The sequence below is a fragment of the Nesoenas mayeri genome (genome assembly GCF_963082525.1).
Source record: "Nesoenas mayeri genome assembly, chromosome: 3".
Taxonomy (NCBI): Eukaryota; Metazoa; Chordata; class Aves; order Columbiformes; family Columbidae; genus Nesoenas; species Nesoenas mayeri.
Window position 1 is genome coordinate 88,948,782 of NC_137544.1, and position 18,674 is coordinate 88,967,455.

An 18,674-nucleotide genomic window follows, 5' to 3' on the forward strand; every position below is an offset into this window, starting at 1 on the left:
CACCATGGTATATTAAAAACACTAAAGAAAGCCCAGATATCTAAAGTGTGTAATAAGGAAAGAAAAAAAAAAATCTTAAAGATAATGACAAAAGGTTTTGTTTTTACAGTCTGATGCCAGAGCTAGAAGCATAAGTAACAAAATTTCATTTTATTTGAATATAAGATTTCTCTCCTAGGCTGGAAGATTAAGGAAATGGGGCGGGGGGCAAGGGGGAAGGGGGAGAAATGTTTATTGTTTTTTAAGGATAATGTGCAATTAATAATGCCTACACAAAAATTAGCTTGGTATCTTCAGTTCCAGTTTAGATTACTTTTTGTTTGAAAAAAAAAATAGCCTTTTTTTGAAAAAAAAGTCAACATTTTCAAATATTCCAGGGGAAATATGTTATTTCCTAGTATTTTTTAATGACTTATGCTAAAAAAACATCATTTTCTGAGAATTCACTCAAAGATTCAAGGGCCTGTAACTGAACTTATATTATGATTTCGTAGGACTGTTCAACAGAATATTCCCATCAGCTTGTAAAAGACATCAGCCCCTTGAGAGGCTTATAAATTTCAATCCCTGAATTTGTGGGTACAATATAAACATAATACAAAATATCGAAAATAAAAATTTCCTGTTCTGGTACACATTTTAATTATATACTGTAAATCATATTGTAATAATCCGGTAACTGTTCACTTAATTAATTACACAAACCTGTTTGTCTGGAAAGAAAAGGTGGTCTGTGAACTGAAGAGCTGAAATCTTTTGCCTCTTTCAAACTAGAAGAGCTAGCTGGGCTCTGACTTTCTTCCAATTTTACACAAAGAGACTGCTCCAAGACTGTAGAACCAGCAGAGGCAGCATTAAGCTGGAAAAGAGCCTCTTGTGCTCTCTTTTTTTCTTTTTTTAGCATATTTACCAGAATATCTTCAAAATAAATTAAGGAAATCATTAAGGACAGCTTTTCTTTAATAAAGCAACAATCATCTTTGTTTATCCCTAAGTCTTTGGTTTTTAACTGGAACAATTCACATTACGGAAGACTATATGTGAATGTGAATTTTGAGTTGGGCATATTCTTTGTAATTATAGTCATCCACCCTGGTCTGTCAAAACAGCAGGTTCATGTTTACTAAACAGTAACAAATTCACATATTGACTACAATTGTTGATCCCATTCAGTTGATGCCTGAAGCAGATTTATGGACAAACAGGAATGTAATCTCTGGTATTTTATTGCTATTGGGTGACACTCCCAGTTTGGTTAGGTTTTGGTTTTGTGGGGGTTTTGTTTGTTTGTTTTTTAAAATAATATTATAGCTAACTTTATTTGAAAGTCAGCCTTGGAAAATAAACATCTCATCTTCTGTGACAGAGCAGAAAAAGAAGCTTTCTTGCCACCTCAATTTAGAGTGGTACCTTGTTACACCTTGATGTAAAATGCCATTCTCATTTGATAGATAAAATTGATCTGGAATTATTGAGCACAGAGAATCCAACTGAATTTGGTTTTCTCTAGTATCTGTGAAACAATCTCTGTAACAAGCCAAAACAACCCAAATTTTTCAGTTCTCTTCCATATTCAAATTTTACCCACCAAGTAGCCATGAAGCTGGGGACACAGGGATGCTGGAGTCTGCTTATAGTTCTGCCAACCTGTGAAAAATAACTCCCACCTATTGTGCAACAGTGCAGCTACTCACATGTTTCCTGTGAGGTAGTGACATGGACAAAGCCTGTCTGAGCAGGTTAGTATTTTTATATGCCAAAATCTTTAGCTTTAATTTAAATTTTAAAGTTGCAGGTAAAGAGTACGAGTTTTATATTTATTCTAAAGGCAAATAGCTCAATCGTCTCAAGAGTAGCACTTCATTTGGCTAAAAATAGCACTTACAGGAAATTGTATTCTTTCTAAGGTAACAAATGAGTCTTTATATAGCATCAGAGTATTGCATTCTAAAAAAAAGGTTTAATTTGCTTGAGGAGAGTGTTTTAGGTGTGGCCTGATCCATGGTATTTGGATCTTGCCTGGACTGTTCTAAAGTTAAGTGGTGCTTGGATCCAGGATGTTGGTTTGGGTCACAACTGAAATAGAAGCAGGTGCAAAGCAGGAGTCCTGTCACGTAAAAGTTGGGACCTGAGAAATTGCTTCAACACAGTGGGGTCAGTAGAGAGAATTTCCTTCCATATAGCTAATGCCTATCTCACACAAACAAACCCCACTGTAGCCAAGTCACCCCAAAACCCAATATTATTTTTTTTCTCACAAAGGATACTGATTTCATTGTCTCTTTGCTGCAGAAGTTCTTTCAGTTTTTTTAGTTCTTCTTCTTCTACTTCTTTGTTAGTGTCTTTTTCTTCAGAGTTGTGTTGCAAGAGCAGTTTTTTATCAGTCATCTTTGAATCATTCATTAGCTGCTATTAGGAGAAACAAAGAAACAAAAAAGCATACTCTCCTAACTTCACCTCCAGCTACGTATTTATTCTATTCTGAGACTCTCTAGTTATGGTAGAAAAGGCAAGGTCTTTCTAAACTCTTGACAGAATAAAATCATGCCACCAGCTGACTGTCCAAGTTATATGTGTTGTGTCATGTATGGGACAAATTGTATTTCTTGATCTTCACTATCAACCATACAACATACTTTACTCTTTCTACACATAAATTCCGCTCTTCTCTAGTATCTCAGAGCTTTCAGTATTAACAATATAACTAAAGCCTAATTATTTAAAAGCAGTGTTGAAGAGAAATACCTTCAAATGAATGAAGCAATATTTGATCTTGCGCATGTCAGCACCAACATCCAGATTGCTATTGGGATCATTATCTTCAAGAAATGTTTCAATTAACTCATCCAACCTGAAAATACATAGGATTTGTAAGGAAAATAAAATCACAAACAAGCAAACAACTCTGTAAAGTAACGTGTCAAACACAAGATTTATGAAGCTGACTGATATTAGTAGTCTTTTTTCCTTCAAGGTCCTTGCAACTAAAACCTGGATTTGATACTGGAGATTGTTTGCCAGGGATTTACCCATACTGAGATTACCACAGATTTAGGCTATGGGAATAAATAAAAAAAAATACACTATTTTGCAGCATTACTGGAATAACACTGCAAAAAGATAAATATTTCAATAGAAAGAAAAAGAATATTTAAGTCTTGAAAAACAATGCTCTATTTTTGAAAATTATTCATATTTGACAGTCAAGAGTCAAGGTTAATTTATGAAGAGTAACAAATCACACAAACTGTAGTTATAGATATGAACTATTTCTTCTCTCTTACATTACCTTTAATATGTTTGATATTCTTGAAAAAATACAACAGCTCAATTTATTTTTTTGTTTCTCAAGGACTACAAAGAAGCCAAAAGAGATCTGAGCACCAGAAGACTGACTCAAGTCTGAAACAGTAGAATGCAAATCAGAAGTTATAAAGCAATTCAGCCTCTTCACCCGTTTGAGGAAATAACAGACTCTTCAGTGTATTTTTAGATATATTTTTAAAATGCCAACTTCAAGAATCACAACACGAACAGACCAACCTGGTCTAAAGACTAAGGACAAAAAAAACAACAACAAAGAAAACCCCAGCACAACAAAGAAAATCCCTATGAATACCAGCAAAAGAAATCACCACATCCCTCACACTTTTTTAGGTTTTCATGTAAAAATTACCAGAACTCTTTCTAAAATAAATGTCTGACTACATTCTGGGTATTCTGGGAGTTCTTCCAGTATACTGAAGTATTCAACAAAGGTAAAAAATACACTGACAATGTGAATGCACATGCAGCTTGAAGTTAATGAACAGATCTTAGTTGAGTGAGCCTTTTTTATTTTTCCAAATGATTTATCAGCTCAAGGTTTGTGAAAACAACTGAAACCTTCTCCTATGAATTTATACAACAGCAAGATTTGTAGTTTTACAAATGAAAAAAAAAAAACAGTGCTACTTCCAATTCACTTGCAGAATGTTCACAGACTAAATCAAGGAGACAATAATCACAGAAGGATGAAAGGAAAAAGAAAAAAAAAAGGAATACTGAGAATACTAACTATACATTTTCTTTTCCTAACATATATTAGACAAGGCAGATCTGCTTGCTAGGTGACTTAAAAACAAAGGACAATAAAATTCTACAAAATGAACATTCTTTTCCTTCTCATAGTCCTGACTCAAACCTCTTATTACATTCATCTCTATAAATATGCATAAAAAGAAAATTAAATATACTGAATATATGAAATCTAGAACACAGAATTATATAAAATAGGGCTGTAAAAGATTTAAGAAATTCATATAGTGAGAGAAGCTAGAGTTACAGCTCTGCCACATTTTTTCAGGTCAAAACATCACACACAGGCTATAGTCATCTACCTACTAAAAGAGGCAGAATGAGAAAAACTTTTTTCATAAATAAAGGATAGTCAAAATAGCTTTTGGTTTTCATTCAGTTACCTTCAAGTGATGGATAATACCTTTCTCCTTAGCCATAATAATTTCTTGTGAGATAGTCACCTAATCTTTGATCCTTAGTTCTCTACCAGAAGAATGCATATTGAACAGTTTTCCTCCAGCCAAAGACTGTTACAGGAATATACGTCAGCAAGAATCAAGCCAGAAAAACACATAAAGCAGCCCAGCACTGAACAAAGTTGGGTCTAGATGTTCAGAAGCAACAAGAGACCCATAAAGAGCCAGAAATCCGGAGAACTCACTCACAAATCTTGCTTTAGTTGCCTAGTCAGAGCCATGCATGTGCAGCAGAGCAAAGGTTTTATGAAATAATGAGGTAAAATACCATTGTCCTTTTTCTTAAGGACTTTTTTCACCTCAATCGTAGTAGAATAACTGAAAAAGCAGAGGAAACAAAGTATTTTTTGTCAGATGTTGTGGCTCAGTCCTGAGATCATATACCTAGACCTCTCTTAGATAGTCAGTATGTTCTGTTTCCTGGAACAGATAATCAACCCAAAGACCTAGTAACAAGATAACAACAAAAAACCTGGTAACAATTACTTCTCACTCACTGAAGCAGAAACCTGAATAAAGAGGTGGTCTCTATACTATCATGTGAAGATCAGCACCAAGATTTATATTTCACACTGAGAAGACATTTATAAAAAATTCTTTGTCTCCAGTCTTCTCATTGCTCAGCTTAGAAAGTTGAACTGCACTCAGCTTGATGGGAAAAAGCAATGACGGAAACTGCTTAATTAACTGAAATTCAATGGAAACGTAATTATGGGGCTAGCTACAAACATAGAATTGAAAATTACTGAATTACTTACACGTCATACTTAATTGCTTCACTGGAAATATGCAGCATGTCTCTTTATTGCAGAATTTGATACTCTTTTAATGTAAGATGGTCAATTTAAGTTATTTTAATTTGAGGGAGTTTTGTAATACTGGTGAGTTACATCAGAAAAGGCTACGTTAATATGAAATAGAAGTACCTAGCCATGAGATACTTGCACTGAAAGTACTAAACTAGCGCAAAACAAACAAACAAAACAGAACAAAAACCACAGCACCAAAATCAACAAAAAACAAAAAACCCCAAACCAAACAAAAATCCAAACACACACAACCAGCACCACCAACAAAACCTAAAGTTATATTTTACAGATACTAAAATCTCTCTTTCTGTGTAGAAACAAATTTTAAACTAATAGTGTTTTATTTGTTGTAGTTAATAACAGTAGCAAGTCAGCTACTTCATTCTTCATTAGTTTTAGCTTACTAAAGCTCTCAATAATGTTTCCACACGGAATTTGTGCTAATCACATCTGGAAGATGGATAATCAAAGCTAATTTCACATGACAAGAAAAAAAAGTTTCAAATCAGTGTCAGATGAAGATGTCTTTTCTACCTTCTGGAGATCTAAAATGGTTTCTTTTTTTCCTTCTCTCTTGTACTATGTTAGGTAAAGGAAGTTATAGACCATTAAATATTTATTATTTAATGTTATTACAGTAGATGAAGCCTAAAGAGGGGATTTTTCATACTTCTCCATTCTTCCACTTAGGACTGTGAGGTTCTGCCCTAAGAACAGCAGGCCTAACTTATACTGAGAGCAAGGGTGTGCTGAAGCCCATTGCCAGAACCCTGCTGTATCAGGAAGAATAATTTTCCAAACAGAAATTCCCTGAAGGAGGAAGAATATGAAAGTATCAAACAAAGACCCATTTTCTGTGAAAAACAGCAGTAAACAAAGAATGGGTTTTCTTTCTCAGTGCTCATCAGAAAAAAAAAAAAAGAAAAAAAAAAGAAAAAAAGAAAACCAGAAAACATGGTTAAAAAATTCCACACACACAAAAAAACATTTTCTAAGTCAATGCCAAGGGAATAGTATCACATCATTTATGACATTAATTTAAAACTCATTTTGATAGTGGTCTTATAGATATTAACAGAGTAAAAAAAGAAAGGCATGACAGTGCTGATCCAGGTGAGTCTGAATCATGATAGCAGACTCTGAAAACACACTGTGTCAAGCACAATTCTGTTCTTAGGCTGATGCTGGGAAGAAAACTCACAGTAAAACAGCCATGAATGGTTGGGATGGAAACATGTTAAGCTAACCGTGCCCTCTGCTAAGCGACTGTGAATCTGTCCCAAATTCTTGGTCTAGCATTTCCCTCTATTTTTTATTTTTTTTTTTTTTTTGCAAATAATGTAAACACACACTGTACTGCAGCTCACAGACAGCTTTTACACTATTAACTTTATTCTCTTCTGTTACTTTCCACCCTTCAGAAATTCTTTTTTAATGAACCCTGCTTACCATTTAGACCACACATAAATCACAAAAGCTTTCTCTCCACATTACTTTAGATTCCATGAAATTTTTCTGATAGCTCAGCTCCAAAATTATTAGAAGAGCCTGTGCTACTTCAGTTTTACTCATTCATTAAATAACAGACTTTCATATTAAAAAAAAAAAAAAAAAGTCCACTTCTGAATCAGTCGTATGTTTGGATGAAGAGGGATGCAGATCACACAGCTGAAATGCATCAGAAAAGCACTCCTAGCCAACTGAAAGTATGTTTTTTAAAGTTTAAAGCTCTCTAAAGCATGCAGGATGCATGTTCTCAAAACACAGATCTGGAAGGACTCATTTTAACCTTGCTTTATGTGCCATGATTCATTTCTGGGAGAGCTTGCCTTTTAACCCCTGATCACTGACACTGTATATTATATATCAAAATTAAGTTCACTTAAAGAACAATTAATTTTGTGTTTCAGCTGTCAGCTCTGTGACAAGCAAAATGGAAATCCAAGTTAGAAAAATTAGGCTGCAAACAAAGAAGCTACTGAAACACTTCAGGTAACCAGAGAGGTTGCTTCAGTTAAAGAAGTTTGCTTACATAAACTCTTGCAATTGCTTTCCTATTGGCAACATATTTGATATATGTTATTTAAACAAACAAACAAAAAGTAAGTCCAGATCTCCACATATTTTGTGCAGCTATCTAAAATGCATTATACTTAATGTAGACTTGCCACTATATTTCATAAGATCTAACTACATAAATTAGCTTCAAGTGTGCACCAATATGGGAAGACCATAGAGATTCTAAGCAGCAAATGTTTGCAATAATGTTATAGGGAAGAGGAGAAACAAGTGAGAAGTGAATCCTGTGGTACTTCCACAAATATTATGACCTTTAAACTTTCAAGTCTCTCCTAAGCCTGCATTGATAGCACTTGTCTTGAACGGTGAAAAGAGAGCTGGTGAATAAGATTTGAATGAGGGTATCAATTCAGTAAAGTTCCTGAAGAGGAAGTCATGATATTTCACAAAATAAAACAAAAAAATAACCCAAACCCAAAGAGCCATAGATACAATAAAAATTCTCATATTTAGAAATGTAAAAAAAAAAGGTGAAACAGAAAACACAGGAATACAGCTGATGATTTAAATATATGGAGACAAACTTTTTCATAGATACTGAATGTTGGCTGATATTTATTGGTCCAATATGAACATGTTTGTTAGACCAAATGGTCTTTCCTAACTTTCTATTCCAAATTATCTGATGTTTTCAGCAGGGGTCAAGTGCTTATAAAATTATAATAGAGCTAAAGGAGACTCTTCCCTATTAATAATGAGTAGAAATAAATAGACTTTTTAATACCATGTGCATTTTGTTGATATTATAGGCACCAATTAGGATTGATATGCTGTCTCTTTACCTAGCAAATAGGCTGGCGTCCAAAGAGATGACCTAAATTCAAGCTGGCACAAAACATTTGGATCTTTTTCCAGTTGCATAAAGTTCAGTTATTTGAGGGTAAAAAAAAATGAAAATAGGGCTTCTAATTTGGTAAACAAATGGTATCTTACACACAGGTGAATGATTACCATTAAACATTTGCACTGCACAGTAGAGAAGCGTAAATCTCCTATTTGAGATATAATCTCACCTTTTTTATGAGACATATTTTTGCTACTTCTTTATGTAAGGAGATTCTTTTGAATTAGGTGGCTACAATGTGGCAAACAGATGTAAAGAGTTTCCACACAGTTTGAAAACTTTCATTCCAATGATGAAATGCACACAGATCTAAATTTTTGTATTAGTAAGTCAATGGGAGTTCAGGCACTGACCATAAAAAGACCAAGACTGGCTTATAGAGAGAAAAAAATGCGAACACTTTGACAGTTTTTGCAGAGAAGAAACATGTCAAGTAGCTTGCAGAGTAGATGATTCCTCCTTTAAAAGCACTTTATGATAAACCAAAAGCACATATATCAAGAAATGCTACTCACTGCCAGCTAGCATTTGTGGCAGTAACAGTAGTCACATTCAAATCACTAGAGTATTTCTAAAAGTAACAAGAGAAAACTAAGCTTCAGTTTATAAAAATTTGAAAAACAGAAAAAATACACACTACATATATAGTATAGTATATATATAGTATATAGTATATAGTATATACTATAGTATTTCATTATTTTATTTGAAGCCATGTGACATTAGAGGCTGGTATACTTTTGAACATTAGAAAACAGGACACGGTACATAGTCTTCCCCCTGCTCCCCAAGATAAAACAAACTAGCTAATCTTTGAAAATAACTTTAAATTACCTCTCAATAGTTTCAGTGTAAAAGGTGACCAGTTTAAATAACAAAATAACTTTTGATACCTTCATTGACCTTGATATAAAAAGGTAAGATCAAAGAAAAGTATTACATTTACACTTTAAGCATCCAGCTTAGACACCTGCCTTAGGAATCTGAACTTCCCATGCTGACACTAAAGATTTTATAACATCTACACACACAAACAAAAATCCCTCTAGAGCAATACATTTATTTAATAGCATTCTAAATCAGGGTATCTAAGCTAGAAGTTAATGCGAGATATTTTAAGACTACTTTATACTTAAGACAGCTTCTTTTCTCTTGAATATTGCCTATGTAGGTTATGTCAGTCAGTCTGCTAACTTCTACCCAAATCCACTGTCTGCCAAACTGTGTTGACATAAGGCAAGGTAATCTGCTTCTATTTCTTCCACCTTGCAACTGAAATTGGACACTGACATCAGCAAATAAGAACATTTGCTCTGCTTTGTAAATGAAACCATTTGTTCAACAGCTTAAGTATGAGTAACTGTTAAAGCTCTATATTGTATAACAGTGCAATATTGTTAATGCCATGATAGCATACAGATGTCACAATGTTGAAACAGAAAAATGAAAGACAGAAAGAAGTAATGAGAAATCCAGGACTTGAGTAAGATGAACAATATATGACTGTTGAAGTAAAAAATAGAAGCGTCTGTAACAACATATGTATCTGAAAGAAATAAGGTAAAGTTATTAATAAATTACAGTGCTAAGCCAGTACTTCCGGTGCTGTTCTTAGAGAATTCCAGCTGGCAAAAGCCGGGGAAGCGTGGGTGCTCTGGAACACAGGGCCTTGATTTGAAATCCTGACTTTCTGGGCACACATTTTAAATTGCTAGTGAGATCATTTATAACAAAGAAAAAAAAAATCCAAAAATCCCAAATGATTCAAGCAAAAAGGTCCCTTTTACTTTTGACGTGCTTCTCACATACACACACACAAACTTTTGAAGGCCATTTAATTTTATTCTAAAGAATAATACAGAAGCCTATGGGAGTACAATTTCCTTCTATTTAGGATGTATGACTTTTTTTCTATATTAAAATATCTATATATCTATATATATATTTTTTTTTTTCCCCCTAAACAAGAAACTAATTCTCCAGCTCAAATAAACATTTAGAGATCAGCCCTTTACAGCTGAGGAAGTGCATGGTGAGATCCAAAGCAAGCAATTCAGATTTTGGAAGCATTTTACGAACTATGTCTGAACCACTTATGTAGTATAGCTGAATATTTTATGCTGCACTTTTAAATAAGCAAAACGAAAGCAGCAGAATTCATGTTTGTTTAACATTTATGATAATAAAATAATAAAATAAAAATATGACATAGTAATGTAAATGCTTAACATTTAACACAGAATTCTGAAGTAAGAATTTCAGACAGCTGTAGCTATACTCATAGGACTGATGAGTTATGTTTCATTATAATTTAGCATTTAGAAGACAAGTTAAGAGCATTTGTTTTCCATTTTGTGTTAAACTTAGTGAATGACAACATGACATTGTAGTGTTCATGAGGAAAGCCTATTTGACAGATTTTTTTTTCCTTCCATTAAATAAATAATTAAAAAAAAAAATCCCTGAGGACACTTAATTTAAGTGAGGAAAAAAAAAAAGAAGAATGAACTACATCTTATTCACATACTAACTTCAACCATGTAGCAATTTTAACTGCATTGAGTAGCCCACTTATTTTATTTGCAATGCCCTGAAAGTAAACCGGTGGAATGAAGCTCATAATTGGAATAAATATTTGACATTTCTTAGCAAGTCAAGAAACATACAAAATATAACTTTAACATAATATTAATACTTATTTCCAGGGCAATCACTAAGACTTATTTCTTGCAATATATGTAGAGAGCAAAACCCCTATGCATTATGATAAGCATTTTATAAGACTAAAAAAATATTATTGGATCTACATATGTACTACTGGATCCAATTTCATTTTGACATCTTTCTTCTGCTGAAAGCTGCCAAAGATAAAGGACTGTACAGTGATAACAAAATAAATACATACTTATAGCACGGATTTTCTCATTGACATGTTTTTGGATGAGTCTTTTGGATGATTTTTTTTATCATCTATGTTCAGAATCAAAGCATAAAAAAGGCAAAGAATTTTTTCAGCATATTGGTTTTGCTCTGAGCTCCCTTGAAATATATATTATGAATCAGAAGAAATAAAACACATCATTCTTTTGAGACTATATTCAGTAACACTTCTGTTTACTAAAATAGTTTATTACCTTATTTGTAGCAAAATGAATCACAGTAAAGCTTTCGTTGAAGCCCAAGAATTTTGAAAAGAATTATGTAAACTTGAATTATTTTTATATATATATGTACATGTTGAGATTCAGTTTATTTAAGTGTAAGGATATAACTTCGGATATAACTAAGCAGAAATTTCTGAATACTATTTGAAATCTCTAATGGCCCTAATCCCTAATTATAATTACCTATCTGGCATAGTAAAAAGGCAGAAAAAAAATATTCTGTCTGGAATCCCCTATAGTAACTACTTCCCTAAGAACCAAATGCAGTGCAACACAGTATGGTGCATTATTACCTATACCATGTTTCTTTTCCTATTTTGTCTGTTATAACAATCTGATCCACATGGCTTATGATAAATAATATTATTTAGGCTTCATTATAGATACAAACTAGATGCAAACCACAACAGAGATATTTTCCTGTAACAGTAAACCATGATTTTATCAGTCATTATCCAGGTCAAAACTTCTGTTTGGACTACTCACTCATATTTATTCTTTAATGTGAACAAAGTCTCCAGATAATGAGAAGCTCCAAACTCAGATGGCCAGTCTCAATAAACAGAATTGTCATAAAGATTTGCCGTGCTATGCATTGATAGGCTCTAATCAGAGACAGAACTCTTAGACACTATCTATTCATTTTCATGAATGCTCAGGACATTCATGGAGAGGAGACTCAGACAGATATAAACCAGCATGGTCACAAACATTATCACCATTTGAAAGCCAGCTCAAAATATTTATATGTTCAAAATGACAGAAAGATATTTTAATTGAAGTAGTAGCTTTTTATACTATCATTTCATTATACTTTCAGTTGGGTCATCAGTCCACATCAAGTCTTTTTATCTGCGAACACTCAGCTTGCAAGAACACATACAAATGAAAAACACATAAGCCCTGACATTTGATATTTTCCTCTAGCTGTACAGTTTTAAAAAAGATTGACCTATCTTTCAACATTTAATTCAGCTACAGTACATAATATTAATAAGCCAGTCTGACTCATATATATGACAGTTATTCTCTGGCAGTATCTTCTGCTCTCAGCTTGAAACTACGATACCTAGTAAAAAAACCCTCTGTACACCATACTCTTTTTTCATTTTAAGTCTATATTAAAAAGAATGATCTTTGAATAGAGCCATTATATGGTTAATCATTTGAGGTTCTTCTTGTTTATTATTGGTCTTCAGGAAAAGTATCATATCTCAGGTAGCAGTACCTGAGAAAACATAAATAAATGATAAATTTAAAAAAACTTAAAGTTTTGTGTTGTCCTAACATAACTGAAGTCTTTGAAGGTTATTTCATTTCCTGTGTCTTATTACAGGTAGAAACTTATTGAACTCTCCACCTACTTCTTTCTGTAGGAATGGGAAGTAAAATTCGTTGCTATGATGTAAGATGAAACATTTTCTGACAATGTAACACACTATACATTGTGCTATATGGATAAAAAGGAAAATCATACAACTAACACACTTTTAAGTCGCATGTTTCTGAAACATGGCCTCCCAGATGCATGCATTTGTAAGACTGCCCTTTCCATGGCAAAAAGTCAGGAAGGAAATCTTAGGAAGGAAGATTCATGAGTGTGGCCTAAAAAACTCAAATGATTTCCAGAAACTCAGTTTCCATGTGCAAAATAAATAGCAAACAAGACCACAGTTGAAAATTCGTGTGACAGATTAATACAGTAATGTTAGATTATGTAACTATATCTGAATAAAGTGACTGAGAATCATTCATTTTCTGAAGGACTAGTTCTCTCAGGGTAAAAAGAATCTAGCTATTATAATGAGGGCATTTAATTTTGCATGTAAAGAAAACGATAGATACTTCTCTGTGCTTGTTTCTTTAATTTGCTTTCTATGGCTTGATTTTGCCACATTCAATGCTACTCTATAATGTTCTTGGTACATTTGATTCCCACAATTTCGGGAAGAATGATAGATAAATATTAACTCAGTAAGAATTGAGGAGACGTTTCTGGTTAGAAGATTATACTGGTAACTGCCTATGTTGAAAATGATGCAGACTGATGGTGTAAAAGAAATGCATACATAATGCTATTTAGCTCCTCATCCTTGATCCTGATGTAATTTAGCTTCTGAATTAAAACAGAACAAAATAATCAAATCCAAGAATGAATAATGACAACAATCTACATGAGAAAATCAAGGTTCAAGGTATCAGCTTGTCTTAATGTCTCCAGAATCTCCTTAATGTCAGGGGAAATTGTTAGCACTGTTAGTTTTCTCCTGGAATAATTCCAAGAGAAATTAAAATAAGACTAAAAAGTCTCACAGCTTTAACTCAGTTACCAATAATATACCAACTAAACAAAATCTCTAGGCAGTTACTACTTTCTTTATACAGATGAAGCACAGGGATTAAATAGGTCCACCCTACAGAATCAATTAATTTTTCAAAACTGGGAATTTAATTTAGTTGTTGTGAACATTGAGACTCAAGTAACTATTTCTACATTACACACAGAAAATTCTTACATGATGGACTGATCTGTTGCAAAAAGCTGTAAGATGTTACAGCACTTATGTGAATTAACCAAGCATTTTCAATAGCATGCTCAGTAAAAAATGTGAATATTTGGCTCTTAAGACATTGACTAATAGTGTATCAGAAATGCAAGATTTCTCTTGGCCCATGTAAAACTAACACTGCAGCAGGATACTTCTCAGTACAAATATTTCTTGAATTCTACTCAGATCATATATCCAGTTTTGAGAGAGACTGTTTTTTTATTCTGCACTATTATACAACACTTCTTTTTGCCTGGCATCTGACAGACATTCCCATCCTTTGAATTTACTTCACTTCCTCAAAGCTGAGGCTGCAAAAACTCAGCCAGCAGCCTCACAGAGCTTTTCATGGAAAATTGCCATTCTAACCTGGCACCTAATTGCACTTTATTATTAACTCAGTTTAAAACTCTGAGATGAACTTAAATATTTATACCAACAAAGAAACTGATGAAGAGTATCACCACAATAGAAGAAAATAATAACAATGTAAGCCATTACTGAAGTAGCTCCTCTTGCGAAAGCTCTGATGTTCTTTGCTTGCCAGTCACCAGCATCAGCTCATCCTTCAGCTCCTGGATCTCCTTTTTCAGCTTGATAATCATCTGCAAAAAGTAAGGCATAAACCAAATATCACCTATAAATTAACAACTACTTTCTGATTTTTGCATTAGAAGGATGAGTTTAGGGAAACCTTATAATTTGGCTTTTTTTAAAAACGTCTCTTTTTAAAAAAAAACAGTCCAAATGCCTTAAAGACAGCAAACACTTCTTTTCCTTTTCCATTTATAAAAACCAGAAAAGTCTTCCAAACTCAGTAAATTCTATGTTAGAAGATACGGCTGTACAGAAAGATTTCAAAAGACTACTTGCAAAAGAGAAAAGTAAATTGCCAGAGCTTTCTGACTCATTAGTTTTGCCTGTTAGTATTGAAAACACCTTTGAAATAGAACTGATGTCTTAGAGAATGGACTACACATGAAAAGTCAGGGCTTTTTGTACCTTCTCTTTGGAAACAGAAATACCAAACCAGAATCTTAGTATTCTAATCTTAAGTTTTCTTCTTTTGCATGTAACATCCACTCTTATTAGAATTATAAGGTACCATAATTGTAGGATGTATCAGATGCTAACAACTGAATAGCATAAATCAAATGAAATTAAATTACATTAACAAACAGTAATGATTGGAAAATTGACTCACAGAACTGCATTAGATTTTTAAATTCTAATAGCTCATTATTGGGGCCTGTAGAGTTGGAAAAAAATGTCTGTATTAAACCATATTTTACAAATCCTTTGCCTCCCAGGGCCAAATTCTACAAAGCAGAGACAATATAAAAATCCCTAAGTATATAATCCAAATGAGCAAATTCTTGGATACTTTATAATCAATCATTTTAATGATGTATGACTTTATAATGGCTCAAATGTATCAGGAGTCCAATGATATTTTTAGATGAATATGAGTACACTGATTCCACATGCAAAATAAGTTTTCAGGAGAAAAAGGTTTTCAAGGAAAAAGGAACAATTCTTGATTGCATGCGTTTTGTAGAAATAACATTATTATAACTAATGACATGTTTTCACTGGATGTTAAAATACCTTCAAAAATGTTTATTTCTTTTAATGTTTAAATTTAATCATGGCTTCCTGAACTTTAAATTAGTATTTTTACTTTAAAAATCAAAACATTCTAAACATATATGATTATTTCTTTTAACTCTAGACTTACATTTGTTACTATAAAGCATGAAAGGTGAACTTAACAATATTCTGTTCAATAATCTGTTAAGGTGGTGAACTGCCAGTTACAGATGTTGCAAGAGTGTTTCATGAATATTGCAGTCCAAACATTTTAGGTTGCTTTACCCTAGTGCCACACTCTGCTGTAGTCTCTATCAATTACTGTGTCAATAAAACAAAATATGGGATTGAAGTATAAAATAACAGGAAACTGAACGGATAGTACCATCCCTCTTCAATGTTCAACAGAAACACCATTTTCAAGACATGGATAAAAGACTGATTTTCAAGTATTATTAAGACAAACAAAAACCTGTAGAAGCATAACAATTTCATTTATATTTTTAAATGAATGTCAGAGTAGACTAGATTTAATTCAGGTTCAACAGTTTGGTTTTCAGTTTAAAAGAAATCCTTTGGTCATGAGTGAGAGAGGTTCAAAGCTGAATCGCTTAAAAAGTACTATGGGTACAGGTTCATCTTCATATTAAGATACACAGTCAGGTAGTCTGCATTATGAAGAATAAAGTTAACACAACAGTCAGACTTAACTCAGATCTATCAAGATCTCTTTATAAATTTCCATCAATTTCCAGATGATAAATAGTGTAAATGGCGTTCGATCTTAAAAAAAAAACCCACATGTAAGTCCAGCACTTTACTGAATAATCAGGTTGCACCATAAGAATATAATTTAGGTAGTTAAGATAGTCAACAAGTTCCACAGTGAGCACAGAGCCAAATAAAGGCTAGGTACTTGTGTTCCCCTGCAGTTTCCACAAGAGTGGATGGTTTTCTAATTCTCACAGGTCCACTTTTGCTTGACTTGCTAAATGATCCTGCAGAGCGACACATACCAAACTCATGGAGTATAGCTCCACAGGATGCAGTAAATGTTCAGGAGCCTGTACATGTTCCACCTCAATCAAAGGCTTCTGTGGCCATGGAACAAATATTTTGCATGATATGCTACTATAAAGCCTATGTAGGAAAGAAAAAAAAAGGACAGACAGATGGAAATACAGAATTTGTTACAGACAAAAATGAAGAAGTTGTTCAGTGCCTACTAGCTTTAATTTTTTGGCCATTTTTTGTTGTTGTTGTTCATTTGGTTTTGGTTTGGATTTTTTTTTTTTTTTTTTTGGTGGTGCTGTTACTCTTAGAAATTGCTTGAAAGGAAAAATAAATAAATAATGAGAAAGCTAAAAGAGCAGAAAATCTGACAATAATCTGTGCCCTTTGAAATTCGAGGACAAGAGAAAATAAAAGCACAATCCTTAACAGTAACTGAAATATGTTAATTACCATTGAGTAACAATAAATGAAATAATCATCTAATTGCCCAAATTTTAGACAAGATATGCTTCTTATGTTTTATAATAGAGCATTTTACTGCCTAGCATTCAAGGGAAAGGCATTTCCTAGCCAGTTCAGAAGGTCATATAAGAACAAAATAAAAATAGTAATTACAAATTACGAGAAATTTAGAAATACAATCACAATTAAACATACAGGACCACTTAAATTAAAATATTTAATTCAGATTTTATATTCCTTAAAGGGTAAAAGCTCGGTTAAATTTTATGTTGTTAAAAACTACGTTTTAAATATTGCCTGTTTATATATAAACAGAATAATATAATAGCTTAACCGGAACTTATTTGTCATCTCATGTCTCTATCACAGAGATAGATGTTATGCAGAAACGCATCCATAGTTCTTCATTGTATCCACATATGCAGCTTTGGCATGACCTATGTAATCTCAGTCTAACATTTCCCATATCAGAAAACGTCTCCAATATACAACATGCAACCCAGCAGCTCCAGTTGCTATCATTATCTACAATACTATGTTGAATTAATCAATCCTTAATAGGTGTACTCAGTGTTTAGATAGGAAATCAATTTCCCAGGTAATGCAGAAAATTACATTACATAAATGAACAAAGGCCTCTTAATATAATACAACTTACTGCAGAGCACATCTTCAAACACATCTGGCATGCAACAAGCCAGAAATATATAAAACCTTTCAAAGGAAAGACTAACCAAATACTACAAGTTACAAATAAAATATATTTTTTGTTATGACATTAAAAGAAGAAAATAATTTTCTTTATTTGGCAATGCTTTATGCTTTACCAATGTGTATTATTACCTCTACCGTTCTCTGCACTTCCTAAATCCCAATCCATTCTGCAGAGCTCCTCTGCTGCTCTTTGGGATGTGAACATAAGCCTAATACTCTATGTGGAAATCTTATTTCTACGTCTCATTTACCTGTTTTCCTTTTTTTCATAACTTTATAGAGTTCTTAGCTACAATGTTCCTTGGACCAATCTCAAGGAAGGACTATATCTGTATGTCTCTTAGCTTTTAAATACACGAACTGTTTCAGTGCAGCAGTGCACCTTCATCAAGTGACTAGTAATCTGAGTAGATTTTTAAGAGTTTTAAGGACATCCAGATATCTGTGACTATGATTTAGAAACTAACACCCTAAAAGAAGCAACACAAAGACAGTAATGAAAGTGATCAGTGCTCCTCAGATGACTTAAGAGCTGAGAAAGCCTTTAGAAGTTTTATAAAGGTCCATTTAATTATAATTATGTTTAAAAGAAAAAAAGTAAAAATAACAGTTATTTTATAGAAAAAAAGGAACTTGCATTTGAAAACAATTTAATGGGGTGATTCAGTATAAAACCTTCAACATTCATTTGACTGCTATTGATTATTGAAGCTTAAAACTATCTCCTCTCCTCTGCCCCCAGACATCTCTCACCAGTGTGGGGTCAATTTCTTCATTAAGAACTGCTTCATTTTTAATAAGAGCAACTCGCTGTGCAAATCTGCAGGTTGATATAGATTCCTGGGGGAAAAAAACAAACAAACAAACAAACAACAACATTAAAAAAAGAGAAAAAAGAAAAATTTCATTTAGCT

General features: G+C 33.1%; 1 protein-coding gene across 1 annotated transcript in view; it reads right to left on the reverse strand.

Annotated features, from left to right (window-relative positions):
• KIF6 (kinesin family member 6) overlaps positions 1-18,674 on the reverse strand; it is a gene marked incomplete at both ends in the record, with an annotated part of 142,912 nt that overhangs the window by 74,999 nt on the left and 49,239 nt on the right. The window contains 5 exons of the mRNA XM_080342382.1: positions 706-918; positions 2,268-2,409; positions 2,746-2,851; positions 14,482-14,585; positions 18,514-18,600. Coding sequence (XP_080198508.1) covers positions 706-918; positions 2,268-2,409; positions 2,746-2,851; positions 14,482-14,585; positions 18,514-18,600 — 652 coding nt within the window. The remainder of the gene's footprint in view (positions 1-705; positions 919-2,267; positions 2,410-2,745; positions 2,852-14,481; positions 14,586-18,513; positions 18,601-18,674) is intronic.